The sequence below is a fragment of the Zosterops lateralis genome (genome assembly GCF_965231275.1).
Source record: "Zosterops lateralis genome assembly, chromosome: 6".
In the NCBI taxonomy this organism is placed as follows: Eukaryota; Metazoa; Chordata; class Aves; order Passeriformes; family Zosteropidae; genus Zosterops; species Zosterops lateralis.
The window spans coordinates 10,972,644-10,999,862 of NC_139761.1; the positions used below are offsets into that span (position 1 = coordinate 10,972,644).

The 27,219-nt window shown below is 35.8% G+C and overlaps 1 protein-coding gene across 3 annotated transcripts in view; it reads right to left on the reverse strand.

Moving 5' to 3' along the window:
* Nucleotides 1–6,562: 6,562 nt before the first annotated feature.
* The window catches only part of PPP2R5C (protein phosphatase 2 regulatory subunit B'gamma), a 74,409-nt gene continuing 53,752 nt past the window's right edge, over nucleotides 6,563–27,219 (reverse strand). For all 3 annotated transcript variants that reach the window (XM_083863582.1, XM_083863584.1, XM_083863583.1), the window contains 12 exons: nucleotides 26,505–26,615; nucleotides 25,784–25,876; nucleotides 25,552–25,682; nucleotides 22,967–23,026; nucleotides 20,916–21,024; nucleotides 19,345–19,398; nucleotides 17,439–17,609; nucleotides 16,766–16,893; nucleotides 15,114–15,215; nucleotides 13,185–13,257; nucleotides 10,681–10,797; nucleotides 6,563–7,698 (listed from right to left, as the gene is read on the reverse strand). In XM_083863582.1, the coding sequence (XP_083719708.1) occupies nucleotides 7,567–7,698; nucleotides 10,681–10,797; nucleotides 13,185–13,257; nucleotides 15,114–15,215; nucleotides 16,766–16,893; nucleotides 17,439–17,609; nucleotides 19,345–19,398; nucleotides 20,916–21,024; nucleotides 22,967–23,026; nucleotides 25,552–25,682; nucleotides 25,784–25,876; nucleotides 26,505–26,615 (1,281 nt within the window). In that variant the 3' untranslated portion in view covers nucleotides 6,563–7,566. The remainder of the gene's footprint in view (nucleotides 7,699–10,680; nucleotides 10,798–13,184; nucleotides 13,258–15,113; nucleotides 15,216–16,765; nucleotides 16,894–17,438; nucleotides 17,610–19,344; nucleotides 19,399–20,915; nucleotides 21,025–22,966; nucleotides 23,027–25,551; nucleotides 25,683–25,783; nucleotides 25,877–26,504; nucleotides 26,616–27,219) is intronic.

The following is a 27,219-nucleotide window of genomic DNA, read 5'->3' on the forward strand; positions in this document are numbered from 1 at the left end:
AGGCAGAGGGACACCGGAGAGCGCCGAGCTCCGCCCGCCCGGCCGCGCCCCGGCTGTGCCCGCCCCGGCTGAGCCCGCCCCGCCCCGGCTGTGCTGAGCCCGCCCCGCCCCGGCTGTGCCCGCCCCGCCCCGGCTGTGCCCGCCCCGGCTGTGCCCGCCCCGGCTGTGCCGAGCCCGCCCCGCCCCGCCCGGGCCGCTCCCCGGCGCCGCCTGTTCGTAGAATCACGGAACGGTTTAACTTGGGAGGCACATTAAAAATCACCAGCACGCCGGCCATAGGCAGCAACGCCTCCTCCTAACCCGGGCTGCTCACCCAGCACGGCCTAGAGCGCTGTCAGGGATGGGGACCCACAGCTTCTCTGGGTAACCCATTCCAGCGCTTTCTGTAAAGAACTTCCTCCTAATACCTAATCTAAATTTGCTCTCTTTCAGTTTGGATCCACTCCCCCTTGTTCTCTCACTACATGTTCTTATAAAAAGCTGCTTTCTAAAGGGTTCCCCGCAGGAAACCCTTCCACGAGGGTTTTATCAGAGCGGTTTATTCTGGCAGGAGAGGGCGGGATGTGAGCGGAAAGGGAAGGCAACAACCTCCCCTCCACTGCCCTGGCAGCAGCAGGGTTCTGCTGGGTTCTGCTGCTGCTGTCTCCTGACCCGGAAGATAAAGCAGGCCTGGGGCTCATTTGTCCAAAGATAGATAATGTTTATTTCATGTGAAAAATTAACCCTGAAGCCATGAGGTGAGGTGGCAAAAATGACATATTCCCGTGAAGAAAGCAGCAGGCCAGCTGCAAGGCTTCTTCAGTGAACTATCTCCGGTGCTTCACATAGCCAGCCCAGTCAGCCAGCTGTGATAATTACAGTTCAATGGATCCAGCGCCCAAACCATTAATCCCAGTCTTTTGTGAGACTGCGTCCCAAAAGCAAAGGACATAAAAGGAGACAGGGACAAATAATACATCAGTGTTAAAGGGGATTTTAATAAAAAATGAAAGGATTTAGGAATTTTATTTTTTTAAAAATTCCAAAACATCTGTAACAGCTGCCACATCCCAATGTATGTTTCACTGATTAAGGTACTAGGTGAGTTTAACTCACTGCTGCTGAGATGGACAATCCCATTCCTCCTTGCCCAAACTAGTCCTCAGGTTCTGGTTGCCATTTGGAGGTGTCTGGGAGAGGGGAGGGAGCACTTAAGTTCCAAAGCAGCTCCACTGGTTCCCCAAAAGTACACTAGGGATGGTGGGTGGCCCACAGACTGAAACTCCATTTTTTGCTCATTTGGAAGTAGAAAAGGGAATGTTGTCCCCAAAAGAAAAGACACCGTACAAAACCACATCTGAACCTCCCATGCACTTCCTAAAGAGACAGGGAAATGCACAAACACCCCCAGGCCCAGGATCTGTTCAGATGTACTGCCCAAGAAGTCAGCATGCTGGGGTGGAATATCCTGCCTGGCAAAGGAAGACCTGATCTGTAAACCTCTATGTAAGTGTAAGTCAGCATTGAAGTGTGTATGTCCAGCTATGACAGCAGAAATCTGGAAAACCCACCCACATATCCCAGCTCCTCCATTTCTACCACGGGAAAAAGCATGCCATGCTCAGGCGGGCTCCTAAAGCATTTATGAGTTCTGTTTAACTTTGGAAAAACAGATCTCTCAGGTAATAAAAATCTCAAACATTATTATTGTCTGGAAGAAAAATTATTTGTTCAGCAACTAAGTTTCAACTGCAAGCACCAAAACTAACAGAGGTGATTGTTTTTTGATGAATCAAGCCTATTTAAACCCTCCCACCCCAAAAGGTAAATTTTTGGATGAAGAAAAATAGTAGTAGATACTTCTCTGAATACTCTGTTCACAGAATGTTACTGAGACAGCATTTAATACAACACTCACCTATTTCAATTTTCCAAAGCCTAGTGTGCTCACATCTTATAATTCTTCTACATGCAGGTTGTTTCAGGATTGTGTTTCATATGAAAAAAAGCACTAACTTTGCATGGCTGTCTGAATTCCACCAAGGCTATCCTCTACCTGGTCTTGGCTGACAGATTCCCAATGTAGGGAGAATTAGCTACTTCTTATACCCACACAGTAACTACCTGTACAGTCCAAGCACCCAAACCCCTCAGGTTACATTAACATTTTGGATGTGGAGCTGTTATTAAAGGGGTGTTGATGTTTTTAATATAATATGCTGCTAATATTACTAAGCAATCTAGATACATCTCAAGTGTAACTTGGTATCTCTTTGGAGGTGAGCTCAAGCAATGGCTCCAAGTACTGGCATGCTTCTTCTTCTGGAATAGTCATCATTTGCAGCGCCAAACTGCCACAGAATTTTTGTAGCTTACAAAGCAAAATACAGTATCTCACTGCAGTGAAACTGTTGCCAGGAAAAAAATGCAAATAAAGAAAATAAGGAAGTAGAAGCAAGTAGGACAGGGATAGGAAATAAAAATGCAAGTAAATATTTTTATATATTGCTGCTGACTTGCAGAGAAAGTAGGGTCAAAAATCCCTCAACAAGTCTCATCTTACTGTAGGTTTTAAAATTGGGAATGCTCCATGTGCAGCAAGTCTTGAATTCCAGTGCGTGTTAGGCTACATGCAACCAAAAGTCAGTGTAGGTAGAGCCTTTGTATCCCTTTAATTACTTCAGCCTTAAAAGGGAGCAGGAGAAAGATGCAAATTAAATTAAAGGAAATTGAATCAGAGACAAGATAAACTAATTTTTTACACAAGTTCTCTTCTGCAGTCAAAGCCTATGGAGAGAAAAGGCTTTACTTGTTTAATCAGAGTGAAAAATAATTTGCCTTGATCTGGTTCTAGTTAATTATGGACATCCTTTTCCTGGGCACACAGAAGACCTGGCCCTTCTTACAGGTGTGAGAAGCCACTGAAATCAGCCATCCAAAGAGCAAGATTGCCAAAATGACACATTTCCCATATAATTTAACTAAAGACATGTATTTCAGAGAATCATGAGAATAGGGTATATCCAGATACCAGACTTACTCCTAGCAAATGCAACATGTAAAAAGAAAACATTTTTCTGAAGTCATAAAAGAAACAACTTCAGTGGGGGAAAAAAGGGGATTTTTCCTATACTTAATATTAACATGGTAGTATTTGAGACTAAAAACAAAGGAAAAAACCCCACGTAACCATTTGAGCAAATCACCTCCTTTCCCATCTCTAAATCCTCTTGCATCTTAAATTCAACACTGAGTGTACTAGGAAAATTACTATGGCAAGGTCTTCATGCTAGCATGAACCCTCTCAGTGTGGTTTTTTGGATCACCAAAGCAGCTCAAGGCAATTATGTGACTTCTCTCTCCCCTGCTCAGCACAGGGTCACTGCTCACAAACGTTTCTGGGGCAGGAGTGAATGCAGTCCCTGTGTACCTGGCTCCAGCGAGAGCCAGCTGCAGCCCTGCTGCTCCTTCAATGAGGTGAGGAAGCAATAATGCACTGCCTTCTTTTAGCTCCACAGTGAATTCTCCCTTGGGAATTTGTTCATACAAAATGTTTAACTACATCAAAGTTTTATTTCATAAAGTAAAGACGGCTCATGCCAAGTCTCCTCACAGAAAAGAAACTGGAGACAGTGATAATCCAGGGAGACAGTGATATGGTAATTAGAATGGCATTTTTTAATTAGCTATACAGAATCAGTCTCCACAATCAACTGCACACAGTAAGGACAAGATCCGAGGGGCAGAAGTGCTCCACTTTTAGGTGGGTGGCCCATAAAGGGATCTAGAACACTGGGATAACCTGAAATCACAGCTATCTCCTGTAGGTGTTTGTGAGCATAAAGCAAATGAACACATCTCCAAACACAAGCAGTATGTGCTACACCAGTGCCTTCCTTTCCAATTCTACAAAGCCAAACCATGAAAGCAATGCCAGAAAAGGCTGCTGGTCGAAGCCCCTGAGACTAATTCCCTTAGAGGGAAAGGATTAAAGGTAATTTCCTGAACAAGCTGGCAACTCACTGAAGTATTTACATGGGAAGAATGTCATCACTGTCAGCATTTTAAACATTGTATTTTGAGATTTACTTAACCCTGATTTCCAAAAATGAGTAACTGGATCCTCTGTTGTTTCAATATTGTGTTTTTCATTCACGATTTGATGTGCTTACGACTGAGCTCCTGCAGAAAACTGTTTCTTCCACTACACAAAGACCTAACTTGTAAGTCAAATCTTACACTTGTAACTCAAGCCAGTAGTAAGCTCTTGATCCCAGGCTCAACGCCCCCCAACTCCCCCAGTTACTGAATGTCAGCTTTATGCGAGTAATTTCCTTAGTTCTCTTTAAGATTTTTATGGATTGCAGAGCAAAGATGACTCTTACTGCAGACTTCAGTTTTTCCCTATACCCTTGTCACCTGATTATGTACCAAGTGCCACAATATAATCCCAGATTTTATGACTCCTTTTATTTTTGTCAATACAGAAATGTTACAGGGGAAAATACTATGCTATGAAAGATGCATTTTTCATATTTGTAGATTGGAGTATTACCAAATTTTAGTACTGATTGCTGTTCTACGGGTAAAGTCTGCCTTTTCTACTGGTATCAATTATTCCTGCTTTATTTTTTTAACCTAATGGCCTTTCTGTATTTTTTTTTTTTTTTGCTTTTGTGAAGTTTATGAAGTTAATTTGTACAGATGATTCTGCTAGCAATGATAATCTGAATATACCCCCAAGCACCTTGTGTTAAACTTAGTTTCATGATGAACAAGTAAAATTCACATGTTCTTTATTTGTCCATATAATACACCTTTTTTTTTTTAAGTTTTAAAATTAGATAAAAGCATATTAAATGGCAGGTGTATGAAGTTCTTCAGAAACAATGCCAGAACAAAAAATTGAATTACAAAATGTTAAAAAATATGTAGGTACATTTGAACTTAACATTCCACTAACATATAATGTTACAGATATTGTCTAATGAAAAATAATTGTGCCACTTACCTATTTTTGCTGTTTCTAGGAACTTTTTATTCTGTACATAGGACGATTCTGTACAAAATATGAAGTCTACATTTTTATTACTTATTACCATAAAACAAGGTACAATGTATGTACAATATTAAAATGAAGCCATACTAAAGCCACACTAAAAAGACACTTTGTAATATTACTTTTGACATTCCTGATGTACAGGTGTAATTGTGGAAAATGGGGGAAGGTATCAGACAGAACTTTATGAAGAACAACAGTCACCAAAATTCTACTTTAATTTTTCTTTTTATTTTGGATGTATTAGTTTTAGAATTGTTTAGTACAAGATTATACGAAATATATAAATATTGATAACAAACATGCTAAAACATTAGTGGTGATAAGATTTTGGAAATTGCCTAAGCAAATGTTCAGTGGCCCAAAATTTCAAATATGCCTTTATAGAGAACTTGAAGTGTCTAAATTACCACAATGCTTCCCTTTTTGGTGAGTGTTTATCTTCAATAAAGAATAAAAAAAAAATCTAGACGGTGAAAGATGTTCTTATACGTTGAGTATCACACAATCAATCAAACACTGATATACAGTTGGGTCTTTTTTCTCCCCCTTGGATAATGTAAGAATAATTCCTTTCAGCAATCTCTTGCACAGACATACTGAACACCCAAAATCAAAGGTAACTGATAATCTACCAGCTAAAGATGGAAGTTCAAACAATGGTATATCAAAATACATAGACATTGCTTTACACAATTAAAAAAGCACCCTTTTTCCCTCAAAAGTAGAAGGCATCTTTAAACTGTTTTCATATAGTTTATCCTAATGGTAAAGCATTTTCTTTTTCAAGTTTTACAGGAAATGTTTTCAGACACAGTGGACATTCCACTTAAAGGTTGGGTTGGTCTTTAAATTTAGTTGTTGTAAGCCAATATTTACCACTCACAATTTTCTTCCAATAGACAATGTAACAAATATTGGAAATTGAATGTTAAATGCAATCAACAAACAGCAGGCACTACATCTGCACAAGGTTACTATGAATGTCTGCTTTGAGCAATATTCTTTTTATGGATGCAGGAGATGTTATACTTCCTTAAAAAGTAAAACAAAACTATTTTTAAAGAAGCCACATTTTTTAATCTCTTTATGCATCAAGACATTAAACATTAAGTTATATCATGTTACTGCCAGAGACAAAAGAAACTAATCACCCATTTAGAATAGCAGAAAGAACACATTTCAAACAGCTTGTAAGCAGGATAAGTAAGTCAAAATACTGGCCACCCTGAGAGAAATCAAATATTGAAGACAAAGCACTATATTTTTAAAGAGATTTTCCTCCCGTGCTTTTCCATCTACAACAAAAAGCTCATTACATGCAAGTAATCTTGTGGAATATATAGCAGCATTTGAAGATCATCAGCAACTCAGATGCATTTTCAGTTCACTTGTGAGGTGTATTTGCAGCACATGTGCTCTTTACAACAACAACAAAAATATTTTCACGGTAAATTTATGGTCACTATCTCCTCAGCTCTCAGACTCATTTAAAAAGAAGCAGAATGGAATTCAAGAGTCTGGTTTGGTTTTTTTTTTCCCCTCTTCTTTCATTTTAATAAGCTTACGATGTTGTGTTCATCTTTCAGATAAAAACTGATGCAACTGAAATCACACATAGTATCTGCCACAGAATATTGAACTCCTAGAGCCCAAGAAAAATGCTGAGTATTAAAAGCTCAGATAAGGGAGAAAACAGTGAAAGAGTTATTTTTTTGACTTGAAAAAAACTTAAAATGAAATTTTATATTCAGTCTATTCCCAGTCATAGTAAACAAATTTTCATTTTAGGAAAAATTCTTCTACCAGTTCATATCTGGAATACTGGTGCCATATTATACACTAAAGACTGGAAGATATGGCTTTAAATCTACATAAAGTATTAGGATGTGGTATATATAGATATATATATATCTTTACCCTAAGTAAAAGAGAAATGAATTTACAGAATTCTTAGAAAGGAATGACGACTGAGGATTGTCATGAATGTTACCAGTTTGTAAGCCATGTTTTATAATACGAAAGAATAACTGTATTTTCAAAACTGCTGGTATATAACAAGACAGCAATAATGTTGAAACAACTGTAAAGCTGAGAAATCCTAGAAAAAGTTTAATACTTATAGTTGAAATAAGTTTACTTTTGAAAACACACATTTATCATCAGTACCAACTATTGGTCATTCACTTATTTAGATGGAAAGATTTTATAGAACACTTTTCTCAAATACAACTATAAAAACTGCATGTTATCAGCTTGTTGGTACTATGACAACACCTCCAGGAAATTGTGTCCACTTGATTATAGTCAACCCAATATTCTGCAAATGGAACTGGGTAATTTACCATTGTTTGAACTACTAATCTTGAGCTGCATACTCTATTAAGTTATTGCCTACAGAAATGGGTTGAAGAAAGCTTTGACTTTGTGTGTAACTGATTGGTATGGCACAAAAAATTAAGTTCTACTGTAGAACTGAGTCCAGAAAAAAAAACTTTTCCTCCAAAATAATATTTCACTATAATAGTTTAATGCCCATCATGTGATATTAATTCATCAGCTCTGCAATGTGATTCCAAGGCTTTCATGGTATAGATATCCTGAGGCAGTTCTGACTTGCGTCGCACAAGAGGACGATCTTTTTTCTGATCTTTTTGTGCCTGAAATAAAAATAGAACAAAGTTAGCCAAACATATTAATTACTAAATATTACTTAAGAGTATTTCTTACACATCAGTATGCTTACTTACAGGAAAAGAAATAAAAAAAATCTGGAAAGAAGTTTATACTTTCTCCTCTTTACCCTACCAGTTATGCAGTTTTATGTATTAAAACCAACTTTTTTGCTAAGAGGAAAACTAGAAAAACTATGAAATTCTATGCTATTAGCGATCATCACATCACTACCATTTTACCAATGTTCTCTCAAAAGCAGACAATATTCCTAACAAAGTACCTTTAAGTTTCATACCCTAATTTGGTTTTTTATTCTTTTTTCTTTCTATAAACACGTCCTTCTTAAAAAACTGCCTGGCTTTTACTTAGCCATTCATTTATTGGCATGTTCAAGGTTAGTAAGTCACAGTGGTCTAACTTTATTGCGGCAGAGTATGCACAAATAGTACTCAATAGGTAAATACAGAAAAAAAAAATTCCTGATCTACTTTCCTCAGTCAGTCAATCACCTCCTCAGTAGGGACATTCTGCTATACTGCCAGCCTCTGGCACAAACCTTACTTCCACTGAAACTATATAATCTTTATGTAGTTGCTCATTTCTGAAGTTTAATTCAAGAAACAAAGCTGTCCTTTTGACTGCCCCCCTTTTTTTTTTTTTCCCAACTCCTAACTGTAGTAGCCCTTAACATCAACCGCTGACAGCGCTTAGTGAGGGATATATAATTGTCTGCCCAGTGTCCTCTCAAAGACTGATGCAGGAATGCTACCTAGCCTGCTTTCTGCAATACTCTAATCCTTAATCAAATATTTTCATGCCTGGTGATCCGAACTTATCTATCCTCTTGCAGGCTCAGTTTTTCTAATAATAAGAATTCCTGATTTAAAACATTCTATTAGCTCTGCTAGGACAGGATCCTTCTCTTTGAAAACTTGGCTTATAATATTTTAGTCATCTCACTTCTTGCACACTTTGTGTGCAAGGAAAGGGAAGAAAGCATGCACTTGGAGAGACAGCTGAGGAATGCTTGAGCAGTTCCAACCCAAGTTTCAGAATTTTGTTTACAGTTTGTTCATGTTCCGTTAGTTTCATTTTTTTTAAGTCCCCACCCTTCCTTACAATCTCGGGTGGTGGCAAATCAAGCTCATTCATAAGGATATGATGCAGCAGTTTTCCAGCTGGAGTGCTACTAAAGCAGCCGTATATAGCCCAAATTTTATAGCTCATAAAGTTGAATTCTTTGTAGAAAAGAAGGTAAGACCTAGATGAAAGACCTTGATTTTAGTCTGGGCTGACATTACTGTTTCTGCATTTTATATTGTATAATACTAGCCCAAATCCTCAAAATCGTCCAGCAGCTGGGACTGGGAATTTTTTTCTTAACTTCTGGTCCCAACTACTAGCACGGAATTCTACCTTGGCTGCTTTCCTTCTAAAAACTGATGTTGGAGCATTCAGACTTAGGAAGTAGGAATTTTAATGTTCTCTGGCCAGGTCAGAAAGTGAACCATGGTCTCATAAACCAAGAGAAAATAGCAAAGGAAACCAATAGGAAATAGCAAAATCAAAGATGGACACTATGGTCAACACACTCTAAAATTAAGCAGTACTCATTTTTAAAAATAATTTTGTATGCACCTTTCTCCACTAGAACTGGTTCTAGGCTCTCAAACAAGTGAAAGGAAGCCCCTTTCTCCTTCATGTGGGCCTGGCTAAGCTATCCAAAGTATGAAGAAAGGCAGAGGTTTAGAAACATTATTCAGCTCAGTGCTCCTCACTGACTAGCTTTATCCATCATTCCCACTGAGGGGAATGCTACTCTTGTTCATTGCCCTGGAGAGGGATGTAATTCAGCCACCATTTACATGTAATGCACAGGGATCCACAACATACATAAGTGTTTAAATGACAGCAATCTTTCAGTGTGCCCTAGAGGTATTCCAGCACTTCTTTTAATTCCAACCTTCACCCAAAATGCCATGTAACAAATAATAAGTAAAATATAATATTGCAGGATAATGACACTGGAATTTTAACACAGAAATTTAGAAGGTCAGGTTGACCACATGCTGACTTTTATTAAATGTCTTTTTGGATATACTGGCTCAAATTAACAGACTTTATCTCCAAACTCAACTGTTTTTTCTGGGTACATTTCTCCAGTCTTAGACTTTGCCGGATTTAGACAGATTTATAGTACTATATTGTACATATTCCTTCCAGAAATCTCAATGATGCTGCAATGTTACCTGGCATCTCTCCATTTTCAACCAGCTCCAAGTTGAAATCTCTACTTTCAACATTGGTATTTATACTTCCATTTAACTGATGTTAAATTAAAAAGACACGAATATTACTGAGCATTAACTAAAGACAAAAGGATGGAAATGACCTTGAGAGTCCTCGCCCTGCAGTGGGTAATGGAACCTGACAGATGGTGGACTGAGGAAGAAGACCCATGAGTGGGCAAGACACACATTTCACGTATTCTTTTTAAAATGCAAGAGCTTTAATCACTATGAAGGCTCTGAGTAACAAACAAAAATGTATAAAATACAGTCAGATTCTAGTATAGACAAGCTTTTCTTACGAAAAATCAAAACTATTATATAAAGAAGAGACTAGAACATGATGTCGTAGATTTTAGCTATAGTCCTCACTATCCTTAAAGCATAATCATTGTTCTCATAATGACACAAAAAGCTATTCCTAAAGTGGAAATAAAAACGAAGTTTCTGAGAAGAACAACTTTTAAAAGACATTACATAGCAGATTCACAAGCATTAGAAACATAACACTATTTCTGGCTGCTACACTATCACATGAAAGTAGCAGCCCTGATGACGTGTATTACTATAGAACAAATGGTAACTGGGCTGAAAATATAACCAAAGTTTATGATTAACCATCACTTAAAGAAATTAATTCATAAATTGGAGTACTTTGCTATCTTCACAAGGCTTTACCTGACAAGCCTCTTCTTTCACTGTCTTTTTCAGTGTCTGCAAATCTTCAATTAAAGGCCCGTCTGTTTCCATTGCAACAGGACTGTTCAGCAAAGTCGTGTCACTGTATGTTGGGTACTAATAAAATGCAAAATGTTAAAATAATCATTCTTAGTCATAATAACTAAATACTAGGAGTGTATTTGAGCATTTGAATGATATGACTACTTATTTGAGATTAACTTCAATATTTAATGCTTCCTGGGACTAAGTAATAGATTTTGGAATGGAACTCCAATACTTTCGCACTTGGCAGAAATATCCGGCTGAAAAATGCAGTCAGCGTTAAAAAAAAGATGGTTTGATTATCTCAGACTCAATTTTAAAATACTTAGATTTTGTCAGTATTGCATGCCTACTTTGGCAATCAGTTATCTGAAACCTTATTAATACATTGTCAAATGCTCTGTGAACAATGTAGTAATCCAAACACAACCATTTTATTTGCTGATGCAATTTTGTGTTCAAAGAAAAAACCACAGTGTTAAAAGCTAAATATACCTAATATGCATTTAATTTAATTTCAAACCAAACCAAGTATATAATATAATTTCAAACCAAAATATTAAACTTTTCTCTCTTTGGAAAGTAAAACATAAACATATAGAAGTCTTTTAGGAATTAAAAAAAATCCACAATCTTTGTTGTCCAGTAATCTCAATACATCAGATCTTATTTTAATTCAGATTAGGTATATTGTTTTGAATTCAGAACTTACATACACTTATACATACAGACTTTTTCATCAGTTTTTCCTCATAAATATCTTGGTATCTGAGTGTGTCAATAACTTAATGGAGATGAGAAAAGTTTTTAAAAAACACTAACAGCAACAATTTAACAAATTTAAAATCTTAAGTTGTACTTTTGTGTCATGCAGATTCAGGAAGAGCTCTGAACAGTAAGAATCATCAGTCATTAGACAAACTAAAAAGTTAATAGACATTCCAGGAAAAAAGAACCTCCTAAAAATCCATTATCTAGGGCACTAAAAGCATTTATATCCTTATGTCAATTCAGTGGAATGTTCAGTAATTTTTACTTTAAATTTCTTCCAAATATTAGCTTTCTTGAAGCAGACTATGCAGAACATACTGTATACAGGTGGCGTTAACCGATATCAGAAAATGTATTTACAAAAAGTTCCTTGGAAAGAAAAGGAAATTTATACTGCAAAACTCTGGATTTTTCTACAACTCAATCCACTTATTCACCCAAAAATCTAACAGCTCATCATTTGTGATAGCAAATGACCATGTATATCAAGTACTCCTCAAGCAAGGCTTTTATATGACATATGTCATTAGAGAAATGTTTTGTCACTCCAAGTCAATTATTGCATATGAATAGATCTTTTTGATTCATTTAATTGATCTGTTGTCAGAAAAAAACGTGACATTTTTATTAATTTTAATAGATTTTACCTAAGCAGTTTAGTAGTTGTTCCCTGACAAATGACCCAAGAGGAAAAAAAAATTTATGAATTTCCTCATCCTAGAAAAAGAGATTACCTCATACTCTCTGTTTTAAAATAGCACTGAGATCAGCAAGTGTCCCACTTCTGTTTACAGAGTACCATTTCTCCCTCTACCACCACTTTAAACCCAGCTAGATGGTGTTGGAAATATGCAGAACATTAAATTTCTTGCTACAGTATAATAGAATTCTGGCTGCAAAGTAATTTAAATGTTTGGAGCTTTTTTGTTCATAGCAGAAAACCGTATGATTGAGGTAAAAGAAAACTGGCAGCAATCTCTAAGCAAATGCAGGGGGTGGGGAACCCAAGCCAAACCATTTCCTTCTCCCATAATTTCAAAAGACATGAATAGTCTAAAGGACCACTATTTCTTTATCATCATTTGAGTCGTATCAAGTAATGCTGCAAGTCATACCAATAATGATGTAACTTGCAGCATGGGTACTTGTACTTGATAATTACATATCAAGTAATGACAGGATGTTTCCTTTTAGGAAAGAACAGGTTCACCAGCAGATTGGCCCAGTGCAAGTATGAGAAAAAATGCATCAGAAAAGAACATACAATATTACTTTTATCCATTTGACACAAAGGAAAACCAACTAGTCAAAGCTCAGTTTACGGAAAGATCTCTTTTATAATATATTTTTGGAAAATAGCTTTTCAAGAGAAACCAATTACGGCCTCTCTATATCTTTCCATAATTTTGCACAATGACTTTGTAACTTTTCAAACCACAATATGGTATAAGTCTTATTATAAAGAAAAGAAAAAGTACTTCATATCATACTTTTCAGAAACCATTAAAAAAAATAATTACTTGCACAAGAGAAAGGTTACGAATTTGAAAAGTACTTTTATTGTGTATCTTTCATAATACAGTTGGTGAAATTCCATTATTTCCATGATCAGTCAGACCTGTTTTCCCCACTGATATTTAACAAAATTAGAGTATTTAAACATGATCATGTTAATCTTTTCTAAATACCTGGGGATTTGATTTGGCTAGATTTTCTATTTTAACCCATGCTTCTTCCCGTTCCTTCAATTTTAGCTTCTCTCTGAAAAAAAAAAAATCATATAGAAGTAAAAGAATTCCACAAAATAAATTACTTAGCTATACCTGTGTGAGCCTACTGGCCAAAACACCACTGTTGACAGGACAATTTGTATCACCCCATGATCTCAAATCAACATCAAAAGGGCAGAATCTCAAGATGTTTTCATGAAAGCAACAAACTGGCTGATACCAGTTTATCTTTAGGACATGTACATAGTTAAAAGTAAAAATTAAAACAGAAAGAAGTTTTGATCTAGGCTGAAAGCATATTTGTGTTTTATTGATAGTATCAGAATTATATATTGGTAAATAGGAAGTCACTAACTGATCATGAAAAGGGCAGAGATTTTTACTTGTCAGCCCAATGGCCGCAGGTAATAGGTTAAATGAAAAGGCACCAGAGACTTTCGGAATTGAACTCTAACAGAGAAGTACCCAACAAAATCATGCTCATTCTAGGGAGTAGCAAGCCCAGAGGGATGATATAAATGCCTTTTTTTTTTTTTTTAATAAAGTAGAAAAAGTTTGTTTTCTTATGCCTAATGCAATTTGAAAATGTAAAACCTAGGGTTTGTTTTCCTTTCTTTTTTACAAATAACCATCATCTTGCAGAGACTAGAATGAACACCTGTCTTTGAAGGCTGGTAGAATTTAAAAGAATTTTGAGCTAAGACTGCTAAAAACGCTCTCAATGCACACAGCAGATGATCCAAATGACAAGAAAAAAAGGAAGAACAGTTATATCCAAGCACATACACAATTTGCCTCCAACTCTCAATTAAGTTAATTGAAGATGGGAGGTAGGAACCCCTTAACTATTTCCCTTCTCAGTTCTTGTGTGGTGGGAGATTTTTTATTTTGGTTTTATATTGCTAGCTCATTGCTCAGCACTCTGCTTTAGTTCACACTCAGAATATCACCCAAAAAACTTCTAAAACTGAGAGAAAAGATTTGATTTCTCATTTAAAAGGGGTTCCACTTACTTGCAATCAGGGGAAAGAGAATTAGTGCCTTTTTTTGAAGAGTCAATGGTCTTATTTTGTCATCCATAAACACACACATCTTAAGAATTTGTTACAGTACAAGTTCATTTCTTCTTGAATTCTAATAAGGAACTTCAAAACTTGGACAAATCAGTCTACATTGAGAACCTGTACTATTTCCAGTACACCAGTTTAAAACAGGTGTCCAATCTGAACAACTACTTGAAAGAATCCCTGTTTACTTAGAAATTTAAAACAAATCTCAAATCCAGGTATTTTCAGTACCCACTAACTGCTTCCAACCCCTAAAATGAGACCCAAACCATTAATACTTCTGACTTCTCTATCTCATTTTAGCAGGATTCTTCCATCAAACAAAATCTGTACTAGACACTTGCACTACCATAGAAGAACCACTTGATTTCAGGTAACTTTTATAATAATATGAAGATATGCTAACACACAATGCAATGCTGAAAAATGCTGGGAAAGTATTTTGGGACAAACTGAGTGACAACATGAAAGGAAGTAACACTGGGTAAATAAAGCATGCAAAAATAAACACAGGATGTGAACTAAACTGTTTAACAGATCCTCTACACTGGGCTCCACCATTAGCAGTGTCCCTCTCAAAAACTTAATTTTTAGGAAGATGGTGACCCCAGAAGTAATAGATCTAAATCTACATGAGACAGTTATTGTTAAGAAGATTTACAGTTCACATATAACAAGAAGTTTCAGCAAGTCGACTTTGAGACTGCTGTACTGGACTCAGATGGGCAACTTCCCACTAACGACACTGTGGTTTTTCAGAGCTAAAGCACTCTGAACAAATTATTCAAGGACAGACAGACACACTGACATGAAAACTTACTTCAGTTTTTCTGCTTTAAATTGCTGTGTGCAGTCATCGAACAGTTTTTGGTTCATCTCCATGAAGAGTTTCAGAGCATTGTATATCAAGCCATGTATTGTCCTATAAGTAAAACTTCTGGTTGAAACTCAGAGTACTTTAAACTTTGAAATCTACTTTTTCTGGTCAACAGTAGCCAATAGCCTACATAACTGGAAAATTACATCATTTCAGAATAAGTGGAAACAAAATTAATTAGTGGAAGTTTCAATTTACCCACAAGAGGCCTAACACAAGTACTAGAATTACCAACTTTGAATGCAGTTTTCTTAATCTGTAGTACTACTCATCACTTACACTTCTGATGCTTGAACTTCACTCTTAATACTATGTGTATCAATACAGGGCTAGTTGTGAAATTTAGTTGTTGACACTAATCCCATGAGGGTTATTAGAGAAAATGCAGTATGACATTAAAGATCTTGATGTAAGTAACTTACTGGCAACTGATAAATTCAAGAAAAGAAGAGTTAGATTAAAAGGAGTGTAAAAAAGACCTTTTGAAAAGAACTTTTGAAAACCGCCACACAACAACAGCACTCACTTCAACACAATTATGCCAGAACTCTTTAGAAATGTGTTAGAAAAGTAAAGTTGAAAACATCACAAAAATTACACAAAACCAATCTGCTTTATGAGGCACTTTTACAGATTAATTCACAGTTCCAGGCTATAATGTACTGCTGCTCAAAAAGCAATCCATTAAATGATTACTTTGTATTGTACATGGAATTACAAGTAAGAGTGCAGCTGTACTGGGTAGCATGACTTTTGCTCAGAATAAAATGAATGCATGACCTTGAAAGTCAGAAAAAAACAACCAACAGCAACCCACATTTACTATGCACAACTGCATCACTGAATTGGAATTTTATTAATGAGTACATTATTTGTTACTGCTTGCACCCAGCGACAGTAAGCAATCACTTTAACATCACTTTATTTTCCATTTCTTTCCCAGTGTTTAATTGCAGACTGATTACTCATTCTTGGCCAGCCCATCAGCAGTCCTGACTTCACAGCTAGAGCCAGACTGGGATACTGTCACCATCCCAGCAGTTGCACAATAGCTCAAACAAAGAGGCACTTTACAATGGAACAGCTGCAGAAGGGAGCTGACCAGGACTGTTTTCATGCGTAAGTACTACGTTATTATGGGGAAAAAAGTGAAAATAATCAATGGAGAAAGAAGAAAAAAGGCAATAAACAAAAAGAAAATAAAAAGAAGGGAAAAAATGATCTGATTTAAAAGATATTTCAATAGAATGCAAAAGAAATGCAAATCAGCAATTAGGTTAGTGATCAGAAATCAAAGTTAGTCTTTAGAAATATCTGAACTACAGATGAGTGCCAAATTTGCTCCATATTTATAGAAGACTGTAATGGATTAGATGCACTAAAACACTCTTTCTTATTTAATTGAAAAAGGAAAAACTATCTTCCACAGTTCTTAATACTTTCTAAAAATTGACAACAATAGTCTATCCAGCAACTTCAGTGTCATAGAATAAACAGCTCAACACACTGTTTAACTAGCAACTCACAGATCCAAACTCTTAAACCTAGAACTACACATAAGTGAAGTAGCAGGAATTTGTACAAGTGTTTCTTACTTATTCCAATGCGTCTTTGAATTCCGGTACAAGGATGGAAACATGATGGGTAAAATCTTTGCTGCATTATCACTAATTAAACTCATAATATATTCATTATTCCAGTAGTATAATGCTCGCTCTGCAACCTAAGACGACATGAAAAAAGGAACACTTCTTCAATCTCTTACAGAGCAAATAATTGTAACATTTGGCAAATATAAGGGAAAGGTAAGAAAAGTTGCAACTCAGACTTGGATTTTTTAGTGCTAATGAGAGTCATGGAGCTGATGGAAAGAGAGATGGAAAAACTGCTTTTTTCCTTGCTAGGAACATGATTCAATCTATAACCCATAGAAATTCAAGCAAAGAAATACTTTCCAAAAGAACAAATATTTGTAGAACTCGTATTACAAGTAATGAAATGCAAACACTGTACTGAAAGGGTTCGGGTACTTCTGAAAAAAGTTTTTCAGCTTTTTTATGTTAAGCATAACACCGAAGTGAATCACTCAACATGAATGCACATATGGCACTCTTTAAAAAAGCAGCAAAACTTAATGTTTGGATCTCTGCAACTTAACATAGAATTGAAGACTTCTTTGCAACAAATATAATTAATTATGGTGAATAATACATTACAAGTCTGCTTTACAAAAATTCTGGTATCATTGTGCATGCAGTAAATACAGACCTGAAAGTGTGGACTGGACACACATTTGGCTAGCTGTCTGAAGAGAGGTTCCATAACTTTAACAAATTCAGATGGTTCAATAACATCTAAAATTTCTTCTAATTCATTTAAAAACATGACTTCTTTTGGACTGTGAGTCTTTGGCCAGTATTTCAGCAGTGCCATTACCACCTGTAGAGATAAAGGTAAAATAATTTCATGATCATTTCACTTTACCTTAAACTGAATTATAATGCATTAATAAGTCTGGTACTTTAAGAGAATACGAAATTTGTGATTTCTTGTCTCATGTAACAGTAGTGATCAGACTTGGTTCAGTGTCACAGAAATAACTCTTAATAGGTCTAAACTCACTCCCTCAGAAAACAAAGTTATACATCTAAAAGACATGTTCAAAAATAAAGATCAAAATACTAGAGAGGAAACCTAACACCTAACTTACTATGATCAAAGTGCAAATTCGCTACAACATTGTCAGGAAAATTACCTGCCACTTAAGTGACAGCAGCTTTAAATCTCTACCTTCTTGGGGATGTAATCCAAAACTCAACCAATTCAGTCCTATTAATATATTTTAGCAAAGTATTTTACTATAAACGCCTGAATTGACAGGTGACCAACTACTCTAGGTATGCTGCCCTTAAAACTTTGATTTGACTATCTTACTATAATCTTAATTTTCTTCGGGATTAATAAATTATTTACCTAGCTTGCTTACCTAGCAAACCAGGAACACTCAAAACACCATTCTAGGATATTATGATTTTTAAATATAAAAGCTGTAAGCAGTATTTAATATAATCACCGACAAGACAACTCTGAGAAGTGCTTCTTTCATGTATGTACTATTTAATCATGAAAGCAGACATCATGTCCTCAACGAAACCTTGGTTAATACACAGATTTTAAAAAATAAGATGTTAAGTCTCATGTGACAATTATAAGGGGAAGTAAAGCATTTAAATTTGAAAGGACCAGAATCTTTAGAAGAACTCAGTACTTCACTGATGTGTGCACAAAGTTTTTAAAGGAAGTTGTAATCACATGCCAATCTGGGATCAAAAAAGGAAACAAACTTGGTTGCATATTACTTCCGATTTCTACTAGGAAATATGCAACATCCTATCTAATGCCTGGAAGAAAGCTAAGAAAACAAGATCTCATACAGTACAAATGATAGACTGTCTGACATTTGATAGCTTATTAAATATTAAAAGCTCCATCTGGAAGAGAACTCTTGCTCAGGTGTGTACTTCTACTTGTTTCAAGAAAACCAGTTTCCATTTTACAATGGAAATGGTCATAATAGAATAATGTGCACTTCTTTAGCAGCAATTGTTTCATTGATCTACTGATTAAACAGATTAGTTCTTACCTACTTGATACTGGGTGTAATGAAGCAAACCACTAGGATACTACAGAGGACAGTTAAAATTATTTATCTATGCAATTACGTGCATCCAGACCAAAGTCTGATTTTGCCCACGGCTGGTAGACATGAACAGGATCTGATTCAATCCCTTTGCACCAATAGGCAGCTGCGTGTCAGAAATCTGTGTTCTGTTGTAACATCCATCTCTTAACAGAGCACAGTTCAGGCAAGATAATTTCTGACTAAACTGCTTCTGGAGCCACCATCTTCCATTTGCTCAGCCAGAACAAAATAAGCAGAATAAAACCTGGTCTCTTTGTAAGACCTACACTATTAATGTTGTTTTAATTAGTTTTGGATATTCCAAATGATGGTTGGAAAAAACTGAATTTGATAGATCAAAATGGTTAAATATTTGACTCAGATATAAACTGCTACAAATAAATATTTTGTTCCCCAAACCTCCTTAAGCAATCTACAGATATAAGATTTATTAATAGTTCAAAATATGTAATAACAGCAAGATAAACTTACCGGTTCTGTAAGTGTGCTGTCCTTTTCTAAAAACTGAACTACACAGTATGCCAGCTACAGTAAAAGAAAAAGTTTTATTAATTCTCACTATGGAACTGAACACATTTTGAAGTCACTAGCATAAGTCAAAAATAATTTTGAATGCTTCAAATAAAATACAAGTTTCTTCTGTAATTTAAAAAATTTAAAAACCTATTTGACAGATAACTTAAACAGAAGGGTAAATAGGCTTTAAAAATTCTTTCCAACCTCTGCAAGTCTGTCCTCACTTTCTTCTGTGTTATAGACACATACAACTTGATGTTTTCTTTTTAGACCTACCACATTGCATTTCACCACACTTCATATTTTCAAATATAGGATTTAAAAATCATGATCATGTCCTCTAGAATGCTTTCCACTCACTAACGTTTTGGTATCCCATGCTGATTTAGTAAGTATTTTCTATTTCATAGCCTAAGTTAGATAAAAGTACATTTGAACAGCTGTAAATCTTGGGATTTTTTATATATCACAACTAATGATAACTATGCCTATCAATGTGAGCTGATGCAAACATGAGGCTGAATTACAGCATTTATCAACTGCAATGCTGAGAATGAGACTGTCCACCTGTGCCTAAATAGTGAAGAATTAAATCCCTTATTCCATAGGCATCTTATTCCATTACTTCAACAACAACTGATGGAAGCCACTGAAGACAAGATCCAAAGCAAATGCTTATAAGCACCTCTCATTGCTAGAGAATTGTAATTATAGAAAAGGTATTCTTAAAAAACCAAGTCATTTGTAGTTTTATTTGAATAAATGGTATTTAGAACTTGGGAGTACCCACACTACACAGTTAATATTGAACTTTCAAATTAAAAACCCAGAAGTTGTGAAACAATGTCTCACAGAAAATTTTAGCGTATCACAATACTGTATTTTCTCTCACTGTATGATTTATCACTCCTCCAGAAATTCTGAATGGAACTAAATTTAGCACAGAAAAGATACAGATGGTTTAAAAGCACAATGCAACTCAGAAGCCCCCTTTTTCCTCTGTACTTCAAAAGGATCTATTGAATTAAATAACGATATCCTAGTAAATCCCCTATTCCTTTCAAAACACCAACAAACTGAATTCAGCTGAATTGCTTCATGTAATTTAGAATAAAATGTCTATAGAGGACATTCATTATAATCATACTTTTCTGCAATTTTTTAATGTCTAAACATTACAGACAAGAAGATGAACTAAATTATTAAAATTTATCCTATGTGGATAAATACTAAGAATTCTCACATTAACCAACTACTAGATGTGTTTCATGTGTTATAGATGTGTTCATCTACAAACACTACATGGCTTTTTAAAAAGGTATTATTGTGTACACATGTTTTCTTTTTAATTTTTCTATCAACAAGTGAAGAATTACAGGCATATATGTTAAGTAATTTCCCCCAGGCAGGTTATCAGGGAAGTTTTGGAGCTTAGAACTGAATTCACAGCAGACACACTCAAGTCTCCCAATCTCTTCAAGCAAGCTTACTTAAACACTAGTATGAAAAAAACAATCAAAACATACCTGTGGATGGTAGACACTGAGTGATTTCACTTTGTGCAATGGTAACAAAACCTTCAATAGGAATATTTTGTGCTCTTCTTTTAATGGTAAGGCAAATCCATTAATTATGCTGCCAGGGAAAGAAATTTAAAAATAAAGATCAGTAATTTTATCAAAGTCTGCAGAAGGATATACAAAAATTCTTGGGCTTGTTTTCTAATATTTACAAATGAACAGAATAGTCAAATCAATCTCTGCCCATACCTTAACCAAGCTTTTCAGAAGTCTCAAATTCTTCTTCCAAGCTGCACTCAACTGTACCTACAGTTCAGACTTCACCCTTCACTATGAACTATTCACTGTTTCAAAGCTTTGAATACACATCTCTCCTAGCTTCTTCATGGTATTAACACGTGAAACAGAGACTGGATGCAGAAGAGGTAATCCAGGACAGCAGACAAGTCAAAACATGACTTCTGCTCAACTATTAGTATTTCTGCAAGGCCCTAGAGTACAACCAAACAGCATTCCAACACAAGACAGCCCAGTTACAGCTGTGTGCAGATGTAGCTCAGTACTGGGCTAATGGCACCTTTACCTAAATCCACAGTACTAGAACAAGAAGTTCTGTGTCAACACCATGCTTGGTGAAACTTCTTAATGAACTGCATGAATAACCAACACAGAACAGTCACAGCACAGAAGCCTCATTGAGCTACTAGAAATTTTGATTTGGAAGCCTGAGGGGATAAAAAATCCCCAATCCAAGCAGACAATGTCACTTTTAATTTTGCAGTACTTAAAGCCAACCTAACAAAACCAGGAATGAAAAAACTGGTGACTCAGTAACAGTATGGAAGATTTAGCTCCATATTCTAGTACTTAAACTTTATAACTTTCAAGATGACTTTTGATGAGTGTTACTGGAGTACAGTGTGTTGAAGTAATGATGGACACATAACTTCTTTAATCACTGAACATTTAATTGAAAATTAAAGAACTATTCTGGGCAGGCATGTAGACCTAGGAAATTTTAAAACATCTCTCCAATTTCAACAGCCTTCTGGGCTGCATCAGAAACAGCACTGCGAGTAAGTTGATGTGAGTAAGTGATCCTTCACCTCTGCTCAGCCCTGGTGAGATATCTGGTGTTTGTGTGCAGGGCAAGAAGGATGCAGACATACTGGAAGGAGTCCAGTGAAGTGCAATGAAGAGGCTGGAGCATCTGACATACACAGAGAGGCTGAAAAAGCTGTTCAGTTTGAAGCAGAGAAGGTTCAGAGGGATCTCACCCATGTGCACAAATACATGAAAGGATGGTGTGAGAAGTCAGACTTCTGAGTGTTGTGCATTGAAAGGGCAAGAGACAAACTGAAAGATGGGATATTTAATTCAAAGATGAGAAAAAAACGGTTTTTATTTTGAGTGTGGTCAAACATGGGAACCCGTTGCCCAGAAAGGTTGTGGGTGTCTTCATCCTTGGAGATATACAAAGCCTGACCAGACACAACCCCGAGCAACCTGCTCCTGCTCATCTGTTCCTTTCATGAGCAAAGATATGGAAATACCATGAAGTAATCCTAACTGAGCTTTTGCAGTGTACTAATGTATTAAAAAATGCCAAAAGCTTGCACGTGGATTACAGAAATCAATTAATAAAAAACTCACTACTTTCAAGGAGGCTATCAGCTTTAAATTCTAAAAATTCAGTGTCAAAGGCTTACAGATACATCACTGAAGTCTAAGAAATTATGGGGTTAGTAAAAGGAGTTTTCTGAAGTTTTATAACCTGTGCTTCTTTTGTTTACTCACTATGTGTTCAGTGAAGAATTTTTAATAAATTTCAACTCATTACATTTTACTTCTAGTTGCTTTACAACTAATGTTAATTACAAGGATCCTAAGCAGAAAATAAGACCAAAAAATAGGATTACAAAATTGTCATATCCCAAAACCCTGCCACAAGATTCAAGTTTTTTCTGTGTTTCTAGAACATTAAATAAAAAACCCTTGATTTTTGAAGTCTACTCTTGAAACCAAGTGAGTTTAATTAAACAAAACCTACAACTTACCTTCCCAGTATTTCCAGTAATTCTGCTATGCCATTGTGATGCTCCGTTTCATAAATAAACCTAAATAAATGAAACACTTTATTGAGTTACTGCTGAAGAGAGCTACAAACCTAATACCAAGACAGGTAGCCTTGACCCCGAATATTTTAGTCACGCAGTACAAGGAAAGCAGAGAGACACAGTGGAAAATTTTGTGGAAACAAAAATCACTAGCACACCCAGCTGCTTTCAACCTTCACACCTGCTTGTTCATTTCTCCTACATTTAGCAAAGCAGCCTACATTCAAGCTTTTCTCGATACTAATATTTTATGCCATTTTAATAATGCAAAACACAGCAAATAATGCTTTAAATATTAAAATAACACAAGAATAACTGGCATAATTAAATGCCATGACTCAACCTTCTATAGCAAATGCAAGCACAAGGTGTTGAAACAGTTACTATTTCTGGATGTAAAAAGCTTTTTGGCACTACAGATCTCTGTGCATACAAAAGGCTTGTAATGAACCAAGGAAGTCACATTTTCCTCAATCTTCTTTTGACAGAGCACTGTAATTCACTAGGCAGTCACCTTTCCCAGCCTCCTTCACATGAGTGTAAATTTATTGACAAAGTTCTGTGCATGGCTCCGGGTAATTTGGAGAGATATAAAAATTTACACCTAGGAGAAAATAATTCCACTAATTTGAAAGCATTTTTTAATTTGAAAATTTGTTATAGGCTGACATATTAACAGCTACTTTTAATCCAGAATATTTGAAGCAACAGGTTTTCATCCTTAAATCCTTTCCATATAATTCAGGACAACAATTCCAAGCAAAATTAAACACATTGATGCCAAAAGGCCTGGACTGAATTAATAGGCACATGTGGGTTTAATAATAATAATAAAAAAGTCTTTCACTTCAGGGAAAAAAATACATTAATGCACTATGGGGAAATAATTAATGTAATTCTGGTCAATGACTAGAAGACAAATGAAGGCCACATATTTCTTAGGTAAGCACAGTAATAAACTGACAACTTGAAGGTAAAACTATACGAAAATGAAATATTTTTAAAGTTGTACACATACTTCAAGAGTTTATCATTTCACATGGCCCAATTCACTAATTCAAGACAGAAGCTGAAAGAACTTCCCTCCTTGGTGATCATATCCAAGTGCACCAGTTTACATTTGGATGCAAAATTTTTAGACTTTGAGCTCCTAAATATTATACAGCCAAGTGAGCTTTTCTGCAGGTTTGTGGTTGACTTTTCTTTTTCTTCCACAACTTCATAGCTGTGCAAATTATATAATCATATGATGTATGTCAGATTGAAAACTCTCTTATACAAACTGTATAAAGTTGATCTAATCACTAGATCATTTCTCAGTCTTTCAAAAACTTAGCACCAGAACTATCTGTATTTGAAGACTTTGCTTCTATTATCTCAAAGTGAAGTGCAACGAGTGGAACTTTTAAAACACTTTTCAAAAGTGCACATAATGTGCTATGATGCTGTTTTACCATTTGGTTCAGATATTTGACCAAATTATGCATTTTGGGTTTAATTTAATAAAATCCATGGGGAATTTACTAATGTGTGGGGAAAAAAATGTGTATCTTTAAGATCCACCTGTACTTTTTCCTTGGGATATACTGGCTCTTCACTTGTCCTGTGAAGTCAACTTCCAGTTGACTGCAAGACAGTACAGGCTCACTAATTATTTTAAAGTAGCTCCTCTGTATCCCTTCCAAAGGCTCAGTTGTTGCCACAGGGAGGGAAGATCAGCTCCCTCTACAGCCATTCATGATACGGCACTGGGGGCCTGGCAGCTTTGTGCTGCTTTCTTAAAGAGGCAGCACCACACATTCAGTTTGGGATGAAAACAGTGGCAGTGAAGGAGCAAGATGGAAGGAGTGTAAAACTGATATACAACACTATTATTTATAGAAAAGCAAAGAATATCAAAATGAAAAAATTAAAACAGGCACCACAGTCTTGCATTCACACTGGAGGTAACAGCAGTAAAAACACACTTCCAAAGACCTTTGGTAAACAGGGGATTGATTTTTCATCTTCCTGGGTTTTTTTTTCGTATCAGTGATAATACTACAGTTCATTTTTTGGCAATAAACAAATATTTCACAAGAACTCAACTGCACATATCAATTCTGAGTAAAGAAGAGGCAGCAAACACATTCCTTCAAGCAAATTAAAGATCTCTCAGTCATTCAATTTCAGCCCATTTTCTGCATTATATAGAACTACACCTTACTTATTAAGGCATTAGTGTAATACAAACACTACTACTACTACAACCAAACCAAACCAAACCAAAACCAACCAACCAAAAAATTTCCCCACAAAGATACCAAACCACCCACTAAATCATATACTAACTCAAATATCAGCTGCCAGGTTTATCTCATGGGCAAGACGACCCTAGTTTAAATCTCCCAGAGTGATATTAATTACTGTATGTAGCAATATTGAGTGTAAACATATTAAGAATTTTAAAAACTGCTAGCAGTGTCTTGGGGTGTTTTAACTGCATACCTGATCACATCTATTATAATACAAAGATGTTGACATACCTATAAAATATATTATTAATTTGTTTCCGGATGTAAGCTCTTAAGCCTAAGAATTTCCCATATATTCTGTGAAGAGTTGTTTTAAGAAAATCTCTTTCACGAGGATCTTCACTGTCAAAGAGCTCTAAAAGCTGTAAAAAGGGGGAAAAAAGATAGCACTTTAACTGAATCTAATGCATTGTAAAAATAATTTAGAGCTTAAAGTTAAAAACAAAGATCTTTTTTACCTCACCTGTAATACAAACTTCTGATCAATATATTTCTTAGCTATATTAGGTTGAAAATCTGGAGATTCTAAAAACCTTAAGAAAAATTCATAAACAAGCTGGAAAAAATAAACAACAAAAAACCCAGTATTAGTCTTTTAAACAAGAACCATTTTATAATCATCACATTACTAAAACTGCTGATTAGTTGCTCAGAACTGCAAAATGTTTGTAGTTATATTTATCTATATAACACACAGTAAAAGCTTTGCTCTTGCTCTCCTGACAAATTACAAGAACTTGGGGTTCTTTAAACTGCAGAAATTCTGCTGAGCTCCATCACTACACTTTACTCAAATGAGACACAGTAATCTAATATTTATCATGCCCAGAAGTGCATGTTCTAAGAAATCTCTGTTCTCCTCTGTTTGTCACAGCACCTCTGAAAGCTAAAGCTGTGCCAGAGCCAGATCAAAGCATTCATAGTGACAAACAGAAGCTCATTTAAAATCTCAGCAGCAACATCTCCACCACAAGAAACAATGAGCCTTTAACCTATAACAATAGATTTTCTTTTAAAGAGTTTGTTATAATTCAAGAAACACATTTTAAAAATTACATTAAAAAGTAACTGATTTGAGATAAACACAGAACCTAAACAGTTTACAATAGATAAACAAATAGATAAACAATGAATTTAGTGTCAAAATTGTGTTACAGATTGATGTCTCAGCCTCTATGAAGTACCTGTAGATGAGGCCATGCAGCTTCTAAGGTTGGTTCATCTTCCTCTGGATCAAATTCTGCTCCCGTTGGATTGGAAGATGGTGGTAATGTTCGAAACATATTAACTGCAAACTGAAATTACATATGTCTTTAAGAACTCTGAAACAACTGAACGACCCAAAAAAAGACTTCCAAGATGGTTTTGACTAAGAATTCTTTACATTAACTATTTTAATTACCATTTGCAAAAATACAAGCTATATAATGCAGTTATTTTAAACAGTGAGGAACATTCATACTCCTTTAAATAGTTCTAACTTGGAGGACACTTTTCCAGGCAGTAAGTACTCTTCGAAGCACAAAACTACTGTCAGGATGTGTTTTATGGTGACACTGCTCTGATCTCTCTGCACACAGACACGTATGTAAGCAAATGTATGTAAAATACTTACACAAACATTTTTATATACACACACTTTATAAGGCCTTGCAACAACCTGCGAAAGTATAAGTCAGAAGTAGAGATGGAAACCAAAGATAACTGACATCTGTTCTTCTCTGGAAAATGTCAGTTTCATTTCACGTAGTGGCTGCACACATACAGGAACATTTCAAAACCAAATTCCACAACAGCACCATCCCCAGTGGTAAGTGGTATTTCTCTTAAACCATGCCTGTATACCTGACACTACAGAGCACGGAGGGGAGAGAACTACACACCCTAATCCTTTCAATA